The sequence below is a fragment of the Epargyreus clarus genome, unplaced genomic scaffold, assembly GCF_041222505.1.
Source record: "Epargyreus clarus isolate Ecla_fem2 unplaced genomic scaffold, WU_Ecla_fem_2.2 ptg000015l, whole genome shotgun sequence".
Taxonomy (NCBI): domain Eukaryota; kingdom Metazoa; phylum Arthropoda; class Insecta; order Lepidoptera; family Hesperiidae; genus Epargyreus; species Epargyreus clarus.
This window is the reverse complement of record NW_027332223.1, coordinates 13,248,988-13,264,594: the sequence shown is the minus strand read 5'-3', so window position 1 is coordinate 13,264,594 and position 15,607 is coordinate 13,248,988. Positions and strand designations below refer to the sequence as shown.

The window sequence follows — 15,607 nt, the reverse complement described above, 5'->3', positions numbered from 1 at the left end:
AGCGGAAAACCTTCAATAGTAAAAAGTTACTTTGTACTATTTCTTCACCTGATTTATTATTGCAAGCATACAAATCGGTCTGTAACTAATAGCAGGCGTTCCACACGCGTGATCCGATGGCAATTAACATTTAATTACTGTTGCCAGTTTTATAATATATCCTTAAATCTGTTACTAAAAAAAATTAATACCACGTACTTGTAACGAAACGATGTGCCCTCGTAAATGCCTGAAGCGATGCGCCAGCACTCGTGCTCGAATCAAAGCTTGCAACCTCGCGTATCCCACCTTCATCTTGTTATACCGGATTCTCTGCAGCTTCCCTCGCCAGTGCCGCTGGATGAGAACGGCTGCCGCTCTCATCTTCAAAAATCTTCTGCGATACACCCACCCACGTATTGATCGCTGCAGGATTAATATTTTCCTCGTCAACACTCTATCTCTCTCTTGTTCCAAGAACAAGTCGTGGGCATCCTTCAAAAACACTTTGGTATGACCTAGCTGGTAATCTGATTTACCGAGGACTGTTGCACATATTTTCGCAGTCGCCGCCCGACAGTCGGTCTTGTGGGCTGGCGGAACGCCGGATATTAAAAACCTATATCTTTCGACGAATTCCTTAAAACTGTGCCTGATTGGATATCCGGCCCTCCGGATTCTTATGGTCTCCATCATTCCAGAGTATCTGAGTTGTCTGCAACAGAGGCCGCGGTCGAACATCATCGGTTTCTTGAATTCATTTGGTTTAATGCATCGAATGAAGAATGGCTGACATGTTCCTAACGTTCTCATTAGCAAATCTAATGACTTCTTGAACTGTGTTGAGAGCGTCGGAGCTCGTTTGCGTGTTTCCGATCCCATAATGATGTCGTCTTGGAAGATGTGTTGCAAGAATTTGTTCGTCGATACATGTATTAATTGTAATAAGTCGGCACTGAATGTGTCTCGATTTTTCTCGAGGAATCCTCGTGTATCGTAAAACACGATTCCAGCAAAATGATTTAAACCGAAACTAGTATTAATATCTGACTTTGGTTTGAGGTAGTTTCTGTGAAGACCGTGAGTTTTGTGCAGCTTAGCTAACATAGTTTGATCTGTGCCTTTGGGGAATTTCGATTCTTCGTCTATTAACGCCATAATATTAAGTTGTTTGAGTGCGATTAGATCCAGTGCATCTTGATTATCTACGAATTCGATATGTTGCCAATTTATGCCTTCGTGATTGTACTCCTCTTGTTCCAATTTGAATATATGTCTTACAAAGAACTGTTGTAGATTTTCATTGGCGAAATTAATACAGAATTGTTCAAAGCTATTTTGATCGAAATTCTCAAATCCAAATATGTCGAGTACACCAATGGCTGTCCGCATTGTTGACTTTGGTTTATATATTGCCGCATTAATCTTCCTGACGATCGTAACGAAAAGTCTGCCGTAAATACCTTTAACAAAAGCGTCCCTTATATCAACTGACTGAGTTTTACTAAGAGTCGACACTACTGTTTCTCCGTGAGCAAATAACGTTTTTCTTGTGAGCGCATCAATGAGCGACTGCATTGGTACACCTAATAAAGTGGCCACTCTTCGCACGTTAGCTTGTTCTATAATTTCTGTAGCATCTAAATTGTCAACAACCGTTGCTTCATATTTAATATTTCCACAATGTAGTACAGCTGCTAGTAACTTAAGTATTTCCCAAATTTCTGGTTCAGTGAACAAGAGAACTTTCATGGCCGATCGGATATCAGCAAATTCGGCAGCGTCGTCCCTGCCCTCACATGTAAAACTGCCACCCTGGAAAACGATAGGTACGATAAGTCTGATTTTTAGATAGAAAGTATGTTTTATATACAATCGCTTCACAGTATTGCGATATGAAAACTTTGATCCAAAATACTATATATATTTTTCCTTAGTGCCTTTGGAGGGAAGTCTGATAGCATTATATGTAAATCTTTGTTAGAAATATGAAATAAAGCATACCCCAGATAAATATCTGTATTCCGACGGTTCTCCTAATTCCAATTTCTTCTTCTCTTCTTTGGATAAGCCAGCCAATAAGCAGTAGAATACGTGATAATTCCTCTCCTCTGCCCCCTGCGAAACTATTCTAGATTTTTCTAATAAATATTGTTCTATTTTAGCGCCCTCAATAACTCCTCCACTATTAAAGTGGATGTCGATGTATTTGCCAAATCGTGAAGAGTTATCGTTTCTAACCGTTTTTGCATTACCAAAGGCTTCCAGAATTGGATTTGCTTCTAAGATCTGTAAATTGAAAACAATACGTTTGGTAATTGGAATGCACATAAGATATTTTGAGAAAATATTTTCATGAATATTACTTATGTACGGATAATATCATAAGCTTGAACAATTATCGGTTTCTTTTTACACTGAATACTAACCTGCTGTTCTATCCATGAATGTTTTCCACTTATAGCCGCAAGATACTGCAAAATCAGTTTTGTGGACTCTGTTTTTCCCGCACCCGACTCTCCACTAATCACTATACACTGGTCTTGACCGTACCGACGCATATGCGCGTACGCATTGTCACCTATCGCGAATATATGGGGCGGCAGTTCTCCAATTTTGCGTTCTTTGTATAACTTGATTTGGTCTGCTGTGTAGATCGGTAGAATTTGGTAAGGGTTCACCGCCACAAGTATAGAACCCGTATAAGTCTGAAAGCAAAGATACATTTTTATTAGCATACGAGGAAGCTAACAATCTTGGGTCTTAACATAAATTAACATAGATAGTTTAGGTCGTTACTCTGCGAAATGAGTTTTGCATAGTAAATATCGTATTTATTGCTATAATTTAGAAAATATATTTATGTGGACCAAATCCTCAATACGTATTCTTCAAACACAAATAAGGAAGTTAGTAAAGATGATTTCAATGAATATTTTGGTCTACTTTCTATAACACCCTCTTTGTGGATACATCGTGATTGATATTTACCTTTATGTAACAACTTTCTCTAAGATACATAACATAAATACAAATAGCGTAATAATTACACTATTTGCTACTCAATAAAATTTTAACACTGTTTTTTTCAGGCCATCGATCCGGCTAGTCGAAGGGCGATCTCTGACTGTATTCTGCTTGCCTAGAAGTACCTACTCGTTAATTGAGGACTTTTCCTTCCCTATCGGTTATTGCTTCAGAGGATAAAACTTAAGGGGCATTTCACGCCAAGCGGACAGGAAAAAAAAAGTGAGGTTCTGAATTTTGTTCATATTGGCGTCAATTATAGTCTTAGTGGATAGGAATGTGAACATATAATATTATTTTTATATAGTGATTATTTGTCGAGTTATGAGCTTCTAAAAAATGGTGAAAATTGAAATCATGATTTTTTTAAAGATTTATTTCGTACATTAAAATAAATAAATAAAGTATTTGATTTAGCGGTTTGTATAGAAAATTGATTGAACTTTTTAATAGATAAATCTATTTTGAAAAATAAATAAAAATACACGTCCAAAACCGGAAGTGAAATTTTCAAAATATTTTTTCAAAAACTTCGACCATTTTTTTTTTAATTTTTTTGTACTAAAATACAGCCAAAAGTATATTAAAACTACACTAGAAGTTTTATCGTGGGATCTCCAGTAGTTAGGGAGATAGGTAAACTAATGTACATGCATGTCGCACTGAGCGTGAGGTAACGTACTGGTTTGTTGTCAGCAGAATATTGAAATAATACTCCTAATAGTATAATAGATCTTATTTTATAACGTTAAATACTTTACAATGAGAATCTATACTAGAACTAGTTATTTTTATAAGCTGGCCTTCGGTTGTTGGAACAAAAGCATGCCAGTTTTTGGTTCTTGAAATGGTGATTGCGGAATCAAATCCGATTTGCAAAAAATCATTTCATGTTAAATGTCATCTTTGAAAAAGTAGTATATCGCTGTTTGTTTTAAAGATGACTTTGCCTATTCGTACAAACGCATTGGATAATTAATCTACTTGGAGGTATCTAGCACGAGTCGCCAAACGTTTGAGGTATGCTCCAAGGTCATGACAGGTCTCTTATCATGAGCTGTTGCATGAAAATGTGCCTCTGTATTCGTATTAAAATGATCTTTATGAACGTTATGAACGAAGGATTGACGCCAATATGAACAAAATTCAGAACCTCACTTTTTTTTCCTGTCCGCTTGGCGTGAAATGCCCCTTAATGTATAATAAATAAACAGTATAACGGTAAAACTTCACTCTCAATTTTAGACATACGTTTATACAAGGGTTTATCAGCAAGAAGCTGTAACTTCAAACACTTACATAGATGAGGTTCTCATTGTACCGAATCAGGAGGTTCCTCAGGATGCCGGCCTCATGGAGGTCGCCGAGGGAGATCATGTCCTCGACGCCGTGCACGGAGGTGGCGTGCATGGCCTTGATGCGGCGCTCGGGCGGCAGCCATTGCTCCTGGCCGTCGTCGTCGCGCACGCGGATGCGCCGCCCCTCGGCCGCCAGCACGCGCGCGCCGATCGCCACGTCGAACTCCCGCCCGGACACCGGCTCGATCCATATGTAATCGCCCTGGAATCATGGTTTGAAATGTTATCAATTGGATCTTATGCAAATAAATTGTTGTGCAGGTATGGGTAATAGTATAATTAGTATGGGTAATCATTACTAGTCTTGCAATAAGTAAATAGTATTTAATACAAAAGCATGCAATAAAAAATTATTAAAGGTTATCATTATTTTAGTGACAGTAGCTTAATCTTTGATTAACAAAACGTCATATTACCTAAAGTGCAATGTAAGTAAGTATATATCAAATTCATCGTCAAACCTTTATTTGCTAAAATATCGTCGTCATATAAAGTAAATATACAGATTCATATTTTTACTTAATTTAATATCAGAGTTGACATGTACAAGGTTGATTATTATTAAGGCAATAAGCAATTCATTTAGTTACACTTACAATAAAGTAATAGAGACAATTATTGAACGATCAAATATATCTACGAGCTATACCGAATTAACGCAGACAATAGCACTACCTACAAATTTAATAATAGAAAGTAGATTTTATTATTCAAGCTTGTCATCAATATCCGGCGAGTATTCGGCTGTATCCTTATCTCAATCTCCGTGAAAGTACGTGCCATGACTGCCATGTCTGTACATATTATAAAGATAAATGTCGCATTTAACCTTTCTAATATTTTATTGATTTAAGCTCCTATTATAACTTAAGTACCTACTATCTGCGCAGAGTAGCAGATTAGGCAGCTATTAAATAAGATATAATTATCATGCGAGTGTCATTGTGGGAACTGATATTAAAAAAATAAGCACATCTCATTAATAGACAATGATGACGATATTGTTAGAATTAATTATATACGAATCGTCTCTTATTTATAATAAAACGAACCTATAATTATTACCTTACTATTGCCAGAGAAGATCACTAAGCAAACGCCGATACAAAGGTCTTTATTAACAATTTTAGACTTTTGAAATAACTTTTAACTTACCTCAAAAATATTATTAACTGAAGTCATATCAAAACACTTTTTGCATGTTTAACCTTTAGTATTTTTTATTAATAATACATAGAAATACGTGAAATAGCGTTTCCAAACGTGAATATTGGTTATTGATAGCATTATCACTGACACATGACCGCTTCTTCCCGAGGTCGATCACTGATTTAATTTCGCTATTATTATCTTCATTCATTCAATACTGTGATTTATTAACACTACAAGTATGTAAATTGATTTCCTAATATCATTTTAATGACGAAGTAGGTCTGAAGAACGCCGAATTGTTTGAACTTGTTATTGCCTGGGGTACAGAAAGAACAATCAGGGCAAGTTCTACAGAACATACTTGATACTATATTGTTACTTGGGGCCACTTTACAAATACTAAAACCTATTGAATCGTCTGTTTATCATCCTCAGGGGGCGGTAATTAATAATAAAATTTATGTAAAACTAGAGTAGCAAACGTACTTGGCATGACAACTGTGACAACAACAATAACATATCAATCAGGCTCTATCTGAAACCGATCGCAGGTGTGTTGCCTGAGGATCTGATCGTCGTGTCATATGCAATTGAGCCAGTAGCCACTCAACATCATTCTACTCAATAAGAAACAAATTCATGATAGAAATAGATCATAAAGATGTGGCCTACAATTTATATTATATTTTAGCTGTCTAAAGTTATATATTGTAGTTTGGTGAAAGTAAACAATTGTACCATTTGCCATTTGTGTGTGTGTATTCAATTAGCACCATAACATCGCCTACTTGCATGTTAATGAGATTCACGGTTTGAAACGATATGCGGAAAGATAAATAATATAATTATATGTATGTCCAATGCTACTAAACTCTACAGTACCACCACGTAAAAAAACACGTTTTTTTTAAATAATCGTACCTCTTTACTTATCACCGCTTACAAAGTGGGAATATTATTAACATTTTTTCTTGCTTTTCATTCACAAAATTATTATTTATTTCATAAAAAAATATCATGATAATAATCAATAAAATTAATTTGCGTGAACATACTCAACAAACGATTACCTCAGAACCTGCTCCTTTTTCATGCTATTAATAAGGCTGTTAAAAACTAACTTATCGTCTGCGGTTACTTTAAGCTCTTGCAATCCTTTTAGATACTATTAGTTTAGTAATTTTATGACTCTGGTTCAGTCCATAGGCATAGAACTTTACAGCTTTTATGAGAAGGATTCCAACGCATTGACGTAACGTTAGTTTGCGCCGACCAAAGCGAATTCTTTGAAGCTTAACGTGAATAATTCTCGACGAAAGAAGATGAAAAGGGCTGAATTTTTAAAAAAATATAAAACAGTTGATAGTGCACAAAACGGTGAAACTTTTGCTAAATTTTTTTTTCTCTGAGAGGTCAGACCCTAACCTATGTTCTCCCTAATTTTGTTGTGGTACTTACGGGACACCCTGTATAAATGTTCGTGTTTTATTTAAATCGATTTTTTTTATATATTTTAACTAATCTATTCATTTATATATTTATTATTCTACACATACCTACATTTTTTATATACCTATCTTGAATTGTTATGTTACATGCTAAGTAACCGAAAAGTGGGTTGACGATTATTAAAATGCATGTGTGGTTGTCAAATGCTCGATCGAATTTAACGTCAAACTTTCGTTACCGGTCGTTCCAGCTTGTCACCAAAGTGCCGACCATACAATCAGCGAGCTTTCTAAGCATATTCAAAGAGAATGTTTAATCACTACGTTTAAGCCTTATGAACCTTTACTCTAGAAAGTGTTTTATTAGCACCTGCCGAAATAGGTATTATATTGCTTCTGCAGTAAACATTTTATATTAAAACAAAACATCCCCTATTTAGGTACACACATTCCATACGAAATTAATAATCGTAAAACGTACCTATATCTAATAGAAAAATACATTCGTAAAATACGATCTCCAAAAATTTAACTTTTTTTCCACTAACTATTTAAGTATATCTTTAAACGATACCCGGGCCGGCCAGTGCCGAGTGCACTCCTAATATAGGTATAATACCATGCATTGCTAAGTACTACGAGTTTATTTGGTGAAAAATTCCCGCAGATCTAGGAATCTAGAACATAATTCAACAGATGTATTGCATAATGTAAAGCAAAGTGAATAACACGTATGTTCCTATTTGCATACTATATTAACATAGTCGTCACGGTAGGAACTGTTCGTAACTAGCGATAATGCACGATGTTCAAATAAAACAGTGCGCTAAACACAAATGATGCAGTGCAAAACGTGTGCCACAAATTACCAAGTTAGGACACAATGTGACAGGGAAAACACATTTTATGTAATAGAAACAAGATGTCTAACCTTCAAATTTAGCAATTCTCTAAGACTCCAGTTTTTTACCTATGACATAAGATTAACGACGGCCGGACAGACGGATGCACGAAATTATAATGGTAGCAATTATTGCTATGATGTACCTACCCTAAAGTTACTCCATACAAATTCCTCACCATTTCCCGTGACACCGTAAAAGTTAGTTTCGCATTATCTTAAATGGGTTATTTAGTTAGTGTGATTTGCCGATTTTTCACATATAGGCTATATGTGACTTATCGGCAAATCATGTATAACCTATATGTGACTAATCGGCAAATCACACTAAGGTACTTTAAATAATTAAAAAAGTTAAAGAAATAGCTCCGATCAGAATCAGATCCAAATTGATACTTGCACCGACCATAAATATTTATACTGTATATAAATTTCGACATACGAGTAGTGACGTGATTCTAGGTAGGCATTCCGAGAACTCGTACGAATTTTAAAACGGAGTCTAACATTTGAATTCCATTGACATATTTGAGCAACGATGCTGCAGATTACAGGTAAATAAAGAATTTCTCCTTACCTACTGCTTATCTTCGACTGCTTTTAGACTTTTAGTAAATTTAATAATTATATTTCCCGCCAAATTCGCCGTTATCACATTGACACTTTTTTTTCGTTGGCGTAACAATAATGGCAGGTACAGGCTAATTAACTCACTCAGCCTTGTAAGACCATTTATATATTTTCGTAACCATAATTTTTCAATGAAGGCTTAATGCTATACGATTTCAATATCAGGTTTTATTGTGAAACCTAATCGCAGCTAGATATCTTCCCACGCGGCCTTAAGACAACGAGTCCATTGTGCGGGTGTGGTCACTTTCGCTCTCGTTTGGGCTGTATTCCTATTTAGTTTATGGTCGCAGATATTGACATTTAACAATTTGTAATGCCGCCAAACCAAGTTTACATACAAAGGCAAAAACATTAAAATTCGTCATGTTGCGATAAATAATATAATAAACTCTCATTAAAAGAATAATAGTTAGGATCCGATAAAATATTTTTTATAATATTAATTGATATTACAATTATCTATTTACATGACTTAATACTGTGTGCCAAATAAATTGATTACCTATATATGCGGATGGCGAAAACACTTTATGGACATGGCCAGAAATTACCCATTTGATAGCGAAAAAAAGATTATGCATTTAATATTGGTTTGAATTCCAATCAAATATTAAGTAAACCTACGCAAAATTTTAAATGAGCACAGGAAAACGAAGTCGTGGGCACAGCTAAGCATTTCCTAATAAAACGTAAAAAAACATGATTATAGTCTACCTGTCTTGTTAATTAAAATCCTTCCTTTCTAAAATTAATTTATATTAATTCTACCAACAGTATTACGGCTACGTGTAAATACGGGTAAGGTGAACGCCCTCAGGCACAGAGCTAGATCTGAGACAGACTGACGGAATGTGTTGCCAAACGCAATGATCGGAACCCGCCTAGTATGTACCGCTTTGGGTGGTAATTCGCTCTACTTTACCTTCCAATTTGAGCTCGATTTAAAAAGTTAATTAAAAAAAATGAATGTGATTATGTGCCGTACCTAACTAGGTATGCCAGCCAATTCAGAGCGATGATTTTATTAATAAGCTCCAAATAAACATACATTTAAATTCATATGCTAATTTGTTTACATTAATGAAACAAGGAAACATCATAATATATACAAGTGTAAATAAATAATTTTACTTTTTGATACAAAATTAAATAACATATTTTTTAATAAAAGAAATAAATAGAAGGCACAACATGCATAAATGGATGGAATTAAAAATAAACTATTTTGTTCTAAATTCAAATCGAATATACGTACTACATAAATTTTGACTTGTTTCTCACAAAGTACATTCTTAGAAGCTTCTTTTTACCATTAGAAGTGTTTTAAATCAAAAATTTGAAAAATTGCTTTTTTAATTTTCGAATTCTATTACAGCTGGCACAATGTAAGCAGTAATTATATTCGTAAATATATGTGCATCGTCATACTTTTCATTGAATAAGGCGAACAAGGTAAGCCGAAGAAGCCTTGAACTTTGAACTTGTAAGTACTTACATGCCTATTTATTTGTGCAATCGCGAAGCGCGGCGCGATCTGGAGGACGTGCCTTAACAAGATTGAAAGCGAGATACCCTTCGTGTACTTTATTGTGACGTATTTATCGTGTTGAAATATGCTTAGAAAGTACAGTGTCGATATAATTTCACATTGAAGTTTATTTCAGTTGGGGAGGTATTTATTATAGGACTATACTTAATATCTCTACCACTAATTTGGGAATCGTTTTTAAATAGGTTGATTTTTCAAATGTAATTGTATTCCAAATCATGTGTTTTAAATTCCATTTAATAAGAAAAAAATAGTTATGTAAGTAATTAGAATATAGGTGTATTGTGAAAATATTTTTTATCAAAATATTTAAGTTTACAAGTTACCTACATATTATAAAGTTATGCTCGACTAATATTATTGTAATTTGTAATACATATTCATTTGTATACATATTGTTGTAATTACATATTCTTGAAATAGGTTCCGGTTATTGGTAAAGGCAACATTACTCACTCTGGTAACGATCACCATGATGACGCCGACATGTGGTCACCGGCCCGCTCTGCAACAAAACGATGCCCTTATGAGCTCGAACATGCACATTTTAATTAAATAAATATTCAACGATGTATAAAATGGGCTCTACAGAACAGGGATTGAACCTACTATTCTCTACTTGTACGACTGCTAAAGAAACTATTATGCCACACGGTTCATTACGAAATATTCATCATTACTAATCAAGAATAGGTCGTTCGGAATTAGACGTAAATATAAAGGGAATGCCAGGTCATGAAAAGTATAAAGACACAAAAAGTATACAACACATCTTTACTATAATAAATAAATAATTAAGTACATACATTTATATACGATTGTATTCCATAGTTAATAATAATTATGTTTTGTATTTATTTGGTACAAAACACGTCACAGATTTAACTCTACTTACGCGTAGGTAGATAGATACAAATTAATACAAATTCAACACTACACAAGTAAATTATAACCTTCAGAATCTTAGTAAGTTTCCGGATTTTTACACAGTGATTATCATCTACCTACGTATATTTAAAATTAAAAAATAACTTCGAATATAAGAATATAAAGCTTTAAAATTTGTTTTCATAGAGAATATACTCAGAAAGTAGAGATTACTATGTTGTGCGCCCGTGTTGTCGCGGATTAGGTTATTTTCATTATTTAATAATCAGACAAATTACCTACTTACTTAACGTGTACCCCACAGTACCCCATAATAACCTGTAGCATTACCATGAGTTGGCATAGAAACGCCACTATAGAAATGGTAAATAGAAAACTATTGTCATTTTGCTAGTGAATAACATAACTACTATCGTTACGGTATTTCTTGACAACGTCTGTCAAATTCATGACTCATGGGACCGAATTTGTATGGCAATAGATCATAATGACATTCACTAGCGATTTGATTTCGATAGGTTTTTTACGTATCGAGTTACGTCACTACGGATTTTAGTTCTACGAGTGACCACCAGAGGCGCTGTACAATTTTTCATACATTTATTTTACGCAGTCGCTAGCGAGTAATACTTTTGTAAACTCATGGTAGTCCTACTGAATAATATGACGTGACTATGTGTGAACATAATTTCATTTACAATTACGTGGTACCTTTTAATGTGTCTGTGTACCTTTTTATGTGTGTATTAATTGCGGTGGACAGTTGGGCACTGCTAATACAGAAAAAAATACTGGCAATCATACATTTGACTTAATCCGTGTGAAGATATGACATAAATTCTAATAAACTTGTAATAATACAACAAGCACCCGCGCATGACTCTACAAACTCTACCAAATTTATCATTATTTCGTATAATTAATTGACAGTAAATTCCTTTCAACGATAAATGAAAGGCAACAGTTTATAATTTGAGTAAAGTTTTATATCTCGTCATGTATAGTTCTTTTTAATATGGTGCGAGAAAACTAAGAAGTATACCATTCCGTACTTAGCCACTACGGTGAACTTTGTTCAAAACCCTTATCACCCTGAAAAGGAGACCCCTACTCTTACCAGAAGTAGGACATTAATGGTTTGACGATGATGATGATCTATACCATTATCGCATCAAAAATATTATAAAGGTAATATAAAATAATGCGATGAATACATAAAATGAGGTCGTTATCTATTGTTCGTCTTAAAGGGTTTAAGGGAAGGCCTTTGGCAAGTCAATTCAAAATATTTATTTTTCATCGAGCGACGAAATAGCGCCCTCGCCCTAAAAATGTTTCGCTTCCTCGTGATACAATCTTCTATTGTAATGCTCTTCATTGTTCTGTAACGAGTTCTTTGTAAGACTTTATTGAAACTTTGTTAACAGCCCCGAGGGATTGTATTGTTGTTTATTAAGACAAAGGCTATGCATAATATCACAGCGATTGAGAGGTGTTAAAGATCAAAGAATACTTAAGAATCCATCTATCATACTATTCAAACTTGATAGCGTACTGTTCTGTCTACGGAATTTTAGATAAGTCAAAGGTCCACAAATGTTCTCTTTATCCACCCCGTATACTTAACATCAATAAACTCTTTACCTAATTACTTCGTTGTATAATTAAGTTTATAATGTTTGAAGTGTGACAATATACTCCAACATAAGAAGAAAAAGGTCAAATTCGCATTTAATTATCGCAGTGAAACTTGAATATTATGTTATTTATTGCATTATGAAATTAAAATTTTATTACCGTTGTGGTAGAAGTTGTCGCATAATAAACACATATGTAATTACGCAAGTATTATACAATATATTCGTTAATTTGTAGAGTCCTTTCACATTTTCAATGTTTCACCTTTTCTAAGTAACTTTAATACGTTTTATTCAAATCCGTTATGAGATAACGGACAAGTTACGTCACACTTTAATAAATTACTATTCTTAAATCTAGCATTGACAAGTTATGTATGCACTTCGTTATTTAATAGTGCCTTAGAGGGAATTATTTTAGTAACTGGCTGCACATAGAATGATATTTATTTCTAACACTTTTAATATATTATGCTGAATATTACTGAAACTCGTTACGTCAACACCAACGATTCTTATTGTCCATATCCTAATATTACTTTGGTTATTATTTGAATATTTTCTTAATTATTATCGATGCATAAATATAAAAAATAACAAAATCCAACACTGTTTTCAAAAAAGATTATCCGGTCTAATGCAATGTATGACAGGATAACGTATTAAAAATATTTTTTCATTGTTTACCTTTCGACACGACTTCGTGTATTTTTTATCTTTTTATCCAGTATTGTTTGTTTTAACCCTTCGCTCTGTTTACAAAAGGGAAGGGAATCTACCTACGCAAAACTCATAAAGGGTTTCTTATTAGGGCTGCCTATATTTATTTAATGAAAGTATTAGACTATTTTTATTATGTACAATACACTGTATGCGCTTATATTTTTATTGACTTTAACTTTAACTTTTAATGTTTTGAGTCTAATTAAGAATAAACAATCAAAATATGTACCGTAGTTAGAACAGCTAATATTAACTACTTATATTGGAAAAGACGAATGTACACATTACGAACCACTAACAAACTAAATATACTTGAACGTTACTTTTATTCTCTTAACAAATTTCTAAACACAAAAGTAAATTTACTGTAAAGCAAAACTTGAAGTAGCAACCCTAGCAGTGTACTTCGCTTAAAACCGAATGCAGGTGTTAATGTTCAATTGTTTGGTTTCTGGAACAGCACAAACAAGGCTTGCTCCCAACAATGCGACCACTAATTCCAATGTTTGAATAACAATGCAAGCTTGAAGCGCATTTTGCACAAATGGAAGTCACTTTACGTGCTCCTTGCTTCATTGCTTTTATTACGTCGTGTTAACAAGTACTACGCAACAAATTGGACAAAAGCTTCTTGGTGGACTGAAAAATATAGCTGAGGTAGTCTACGAAGCCTCTGTACATCGATTTATATATTTCTGATTCGTCGACAGTGATCTGTTTGTTAATCGTTTTTAACGTAAACATATTTTTATAACATTAACAGATTAAATTAAGATATAAGATTATAAGATTAAGTGGACGGCATCACGAGATATTAGTGGCAACTCCATATGGCACAGTGGTTCCACCTGAATTCAATTACAGACGCATTGCCACTTACGAGGAAGGTAACCTTACATGTTCATGATATAAATAAAAAGCGTGTTAAAAAGTTAAAAAAATGTGATTACGTTTTAGCGTTTGGCTGTAAAATCTTATTTTGGTTTTTAGCCTAGCGCAGCAAATTCCTGAACTCTTAAAACAAAACTACGAACGTTCTGCTTCCAGACAGTTATAGAGCACAACTTGTACAGACCCTTTTGTTTATAGATAGATCCTAATTCGAATTTTGTCGCAACTATAATTGTTTCAAAAGCAAGGCAAATATTTGATTAATGATTTCGATCGGCGAATACTGAGCTTACTATCAAAGATCTTGCAGGACCAGGTGCTCAGCTAGCAGTTAGTACATTCCATAGCTACATTCCATTCCATGCACTAATTAAACTCAATTTTACTTGAAATTTTCGAATCTTGTCCGCTGATAGATATATAAGACTTATAAAAAAAATCAAATATGTAAGATTTAAATTTTGATATAACATTTTAAATAAATAAGTGAAAAAATAAAGCACATGTCAGTAGGTAACAATAATTGGTCTAAAATAACAGTGAAATCCTAAGGGCTTGTATATTGTTTATGAGCCGTAGAGTAAAAGTGTAAATATAACGCTATTCAGGCAATTTTATTGTCATGTCTTGCACACACTTTACATAATAACGTATATTCACGCACTAAATAAACGACCCATGACGAGTAAAAAGTTTCTTGGTGCTTGCCCTAATCACTATAAATCGTGACTTACACACGCATCTAAATGCCTTCTTATGGTATATGGCTCGTGTAGGAAAGAATCACGGTGAATTTATGTCCCCGTTCTTGGGTCAACGGAGGTTAAGTTTCATTTTATTACAAAATCAAATCGTTCAGCAGCCTGCTTTATGTACAGATTACAATTTTATCATCGCTAATTAAGGTAGAGGGCATTCATTGAAATCTGTGAAATAAGACTTGCACCGTAGACCTCACCGGCTCTACCATAGAGCGTTTGATTAAAAGTATTTCTAACGTTATGATAGAGGACGAAACTAAACGCACCGGAAACTCTTTTATCTAAAGGTCGTTCATCTCTGGGTGGGGTACTTACTATTTATTTACGTATGCGTATTACTATTATTATTTACGTATGCGTATTACTATTATTATTTACGTATGCGTATTACTATTATTGCGTCTAGATACCGCCTCACACAACAAATAAGACTCAGAAAATCATTTTTTATATCGCTACCACTTTATGTTGTCGTATAAGTAATTCTATGAAGATGTAAAAGCCAATACTAAATAAAAAAAAAGATAAATTCTATGTATAGATTGAATTCTTTCTTTGAAGAAGCATCTGTAGAGTTCTTCGCTGCGTGTTGAAACACATAGAAATTCTGCTGCTGCTGTGCTGTTTTTCTTTAAGAACTGAAACTGTACGAGGATTACT

The 15,607-nt window shown here is 34.0% G+C and overlaps 1 protein-coding gene across 1 annotated transcript in view; it reads right to left on the bottom strand.

Annotated features, from left to right (window-relative positions):
* The window catches only part of ck (unconventional myosin-VIIa ck), a 45,069-nt gene that overhangs the window by 17,355 nt on the left and 12,107 nt on the right, over positions 1–15,607 (bottom strand). Inside the window, exons 2-6 of the mRNA XM_073080947.1 lie at positions 10,504–10,552; positions 4,306–4,566; positions 2,409–2,687; positions 1,984–2,268; positions 199–1,794 (exon numbers count right to left, since the gene is read on the bottom strand). Coding sequence (XP_072937048.1) covers positions 199–1,794; positions 1,984–2,268; positions 2,409–2,687; positions 4,306–4,566; positions 10,504–10,521 — 2,439 coding nt within the window. The 5' untranslated portion in view covers positions 10,522–10,552. The remainder of the gene's footprint in view (positions 1–198; positions 1,795–1,983; positions 2,269–2,408; positions 2,688–4,305; positions 4,567–10,503; positions 10,553–15,607) is intronic.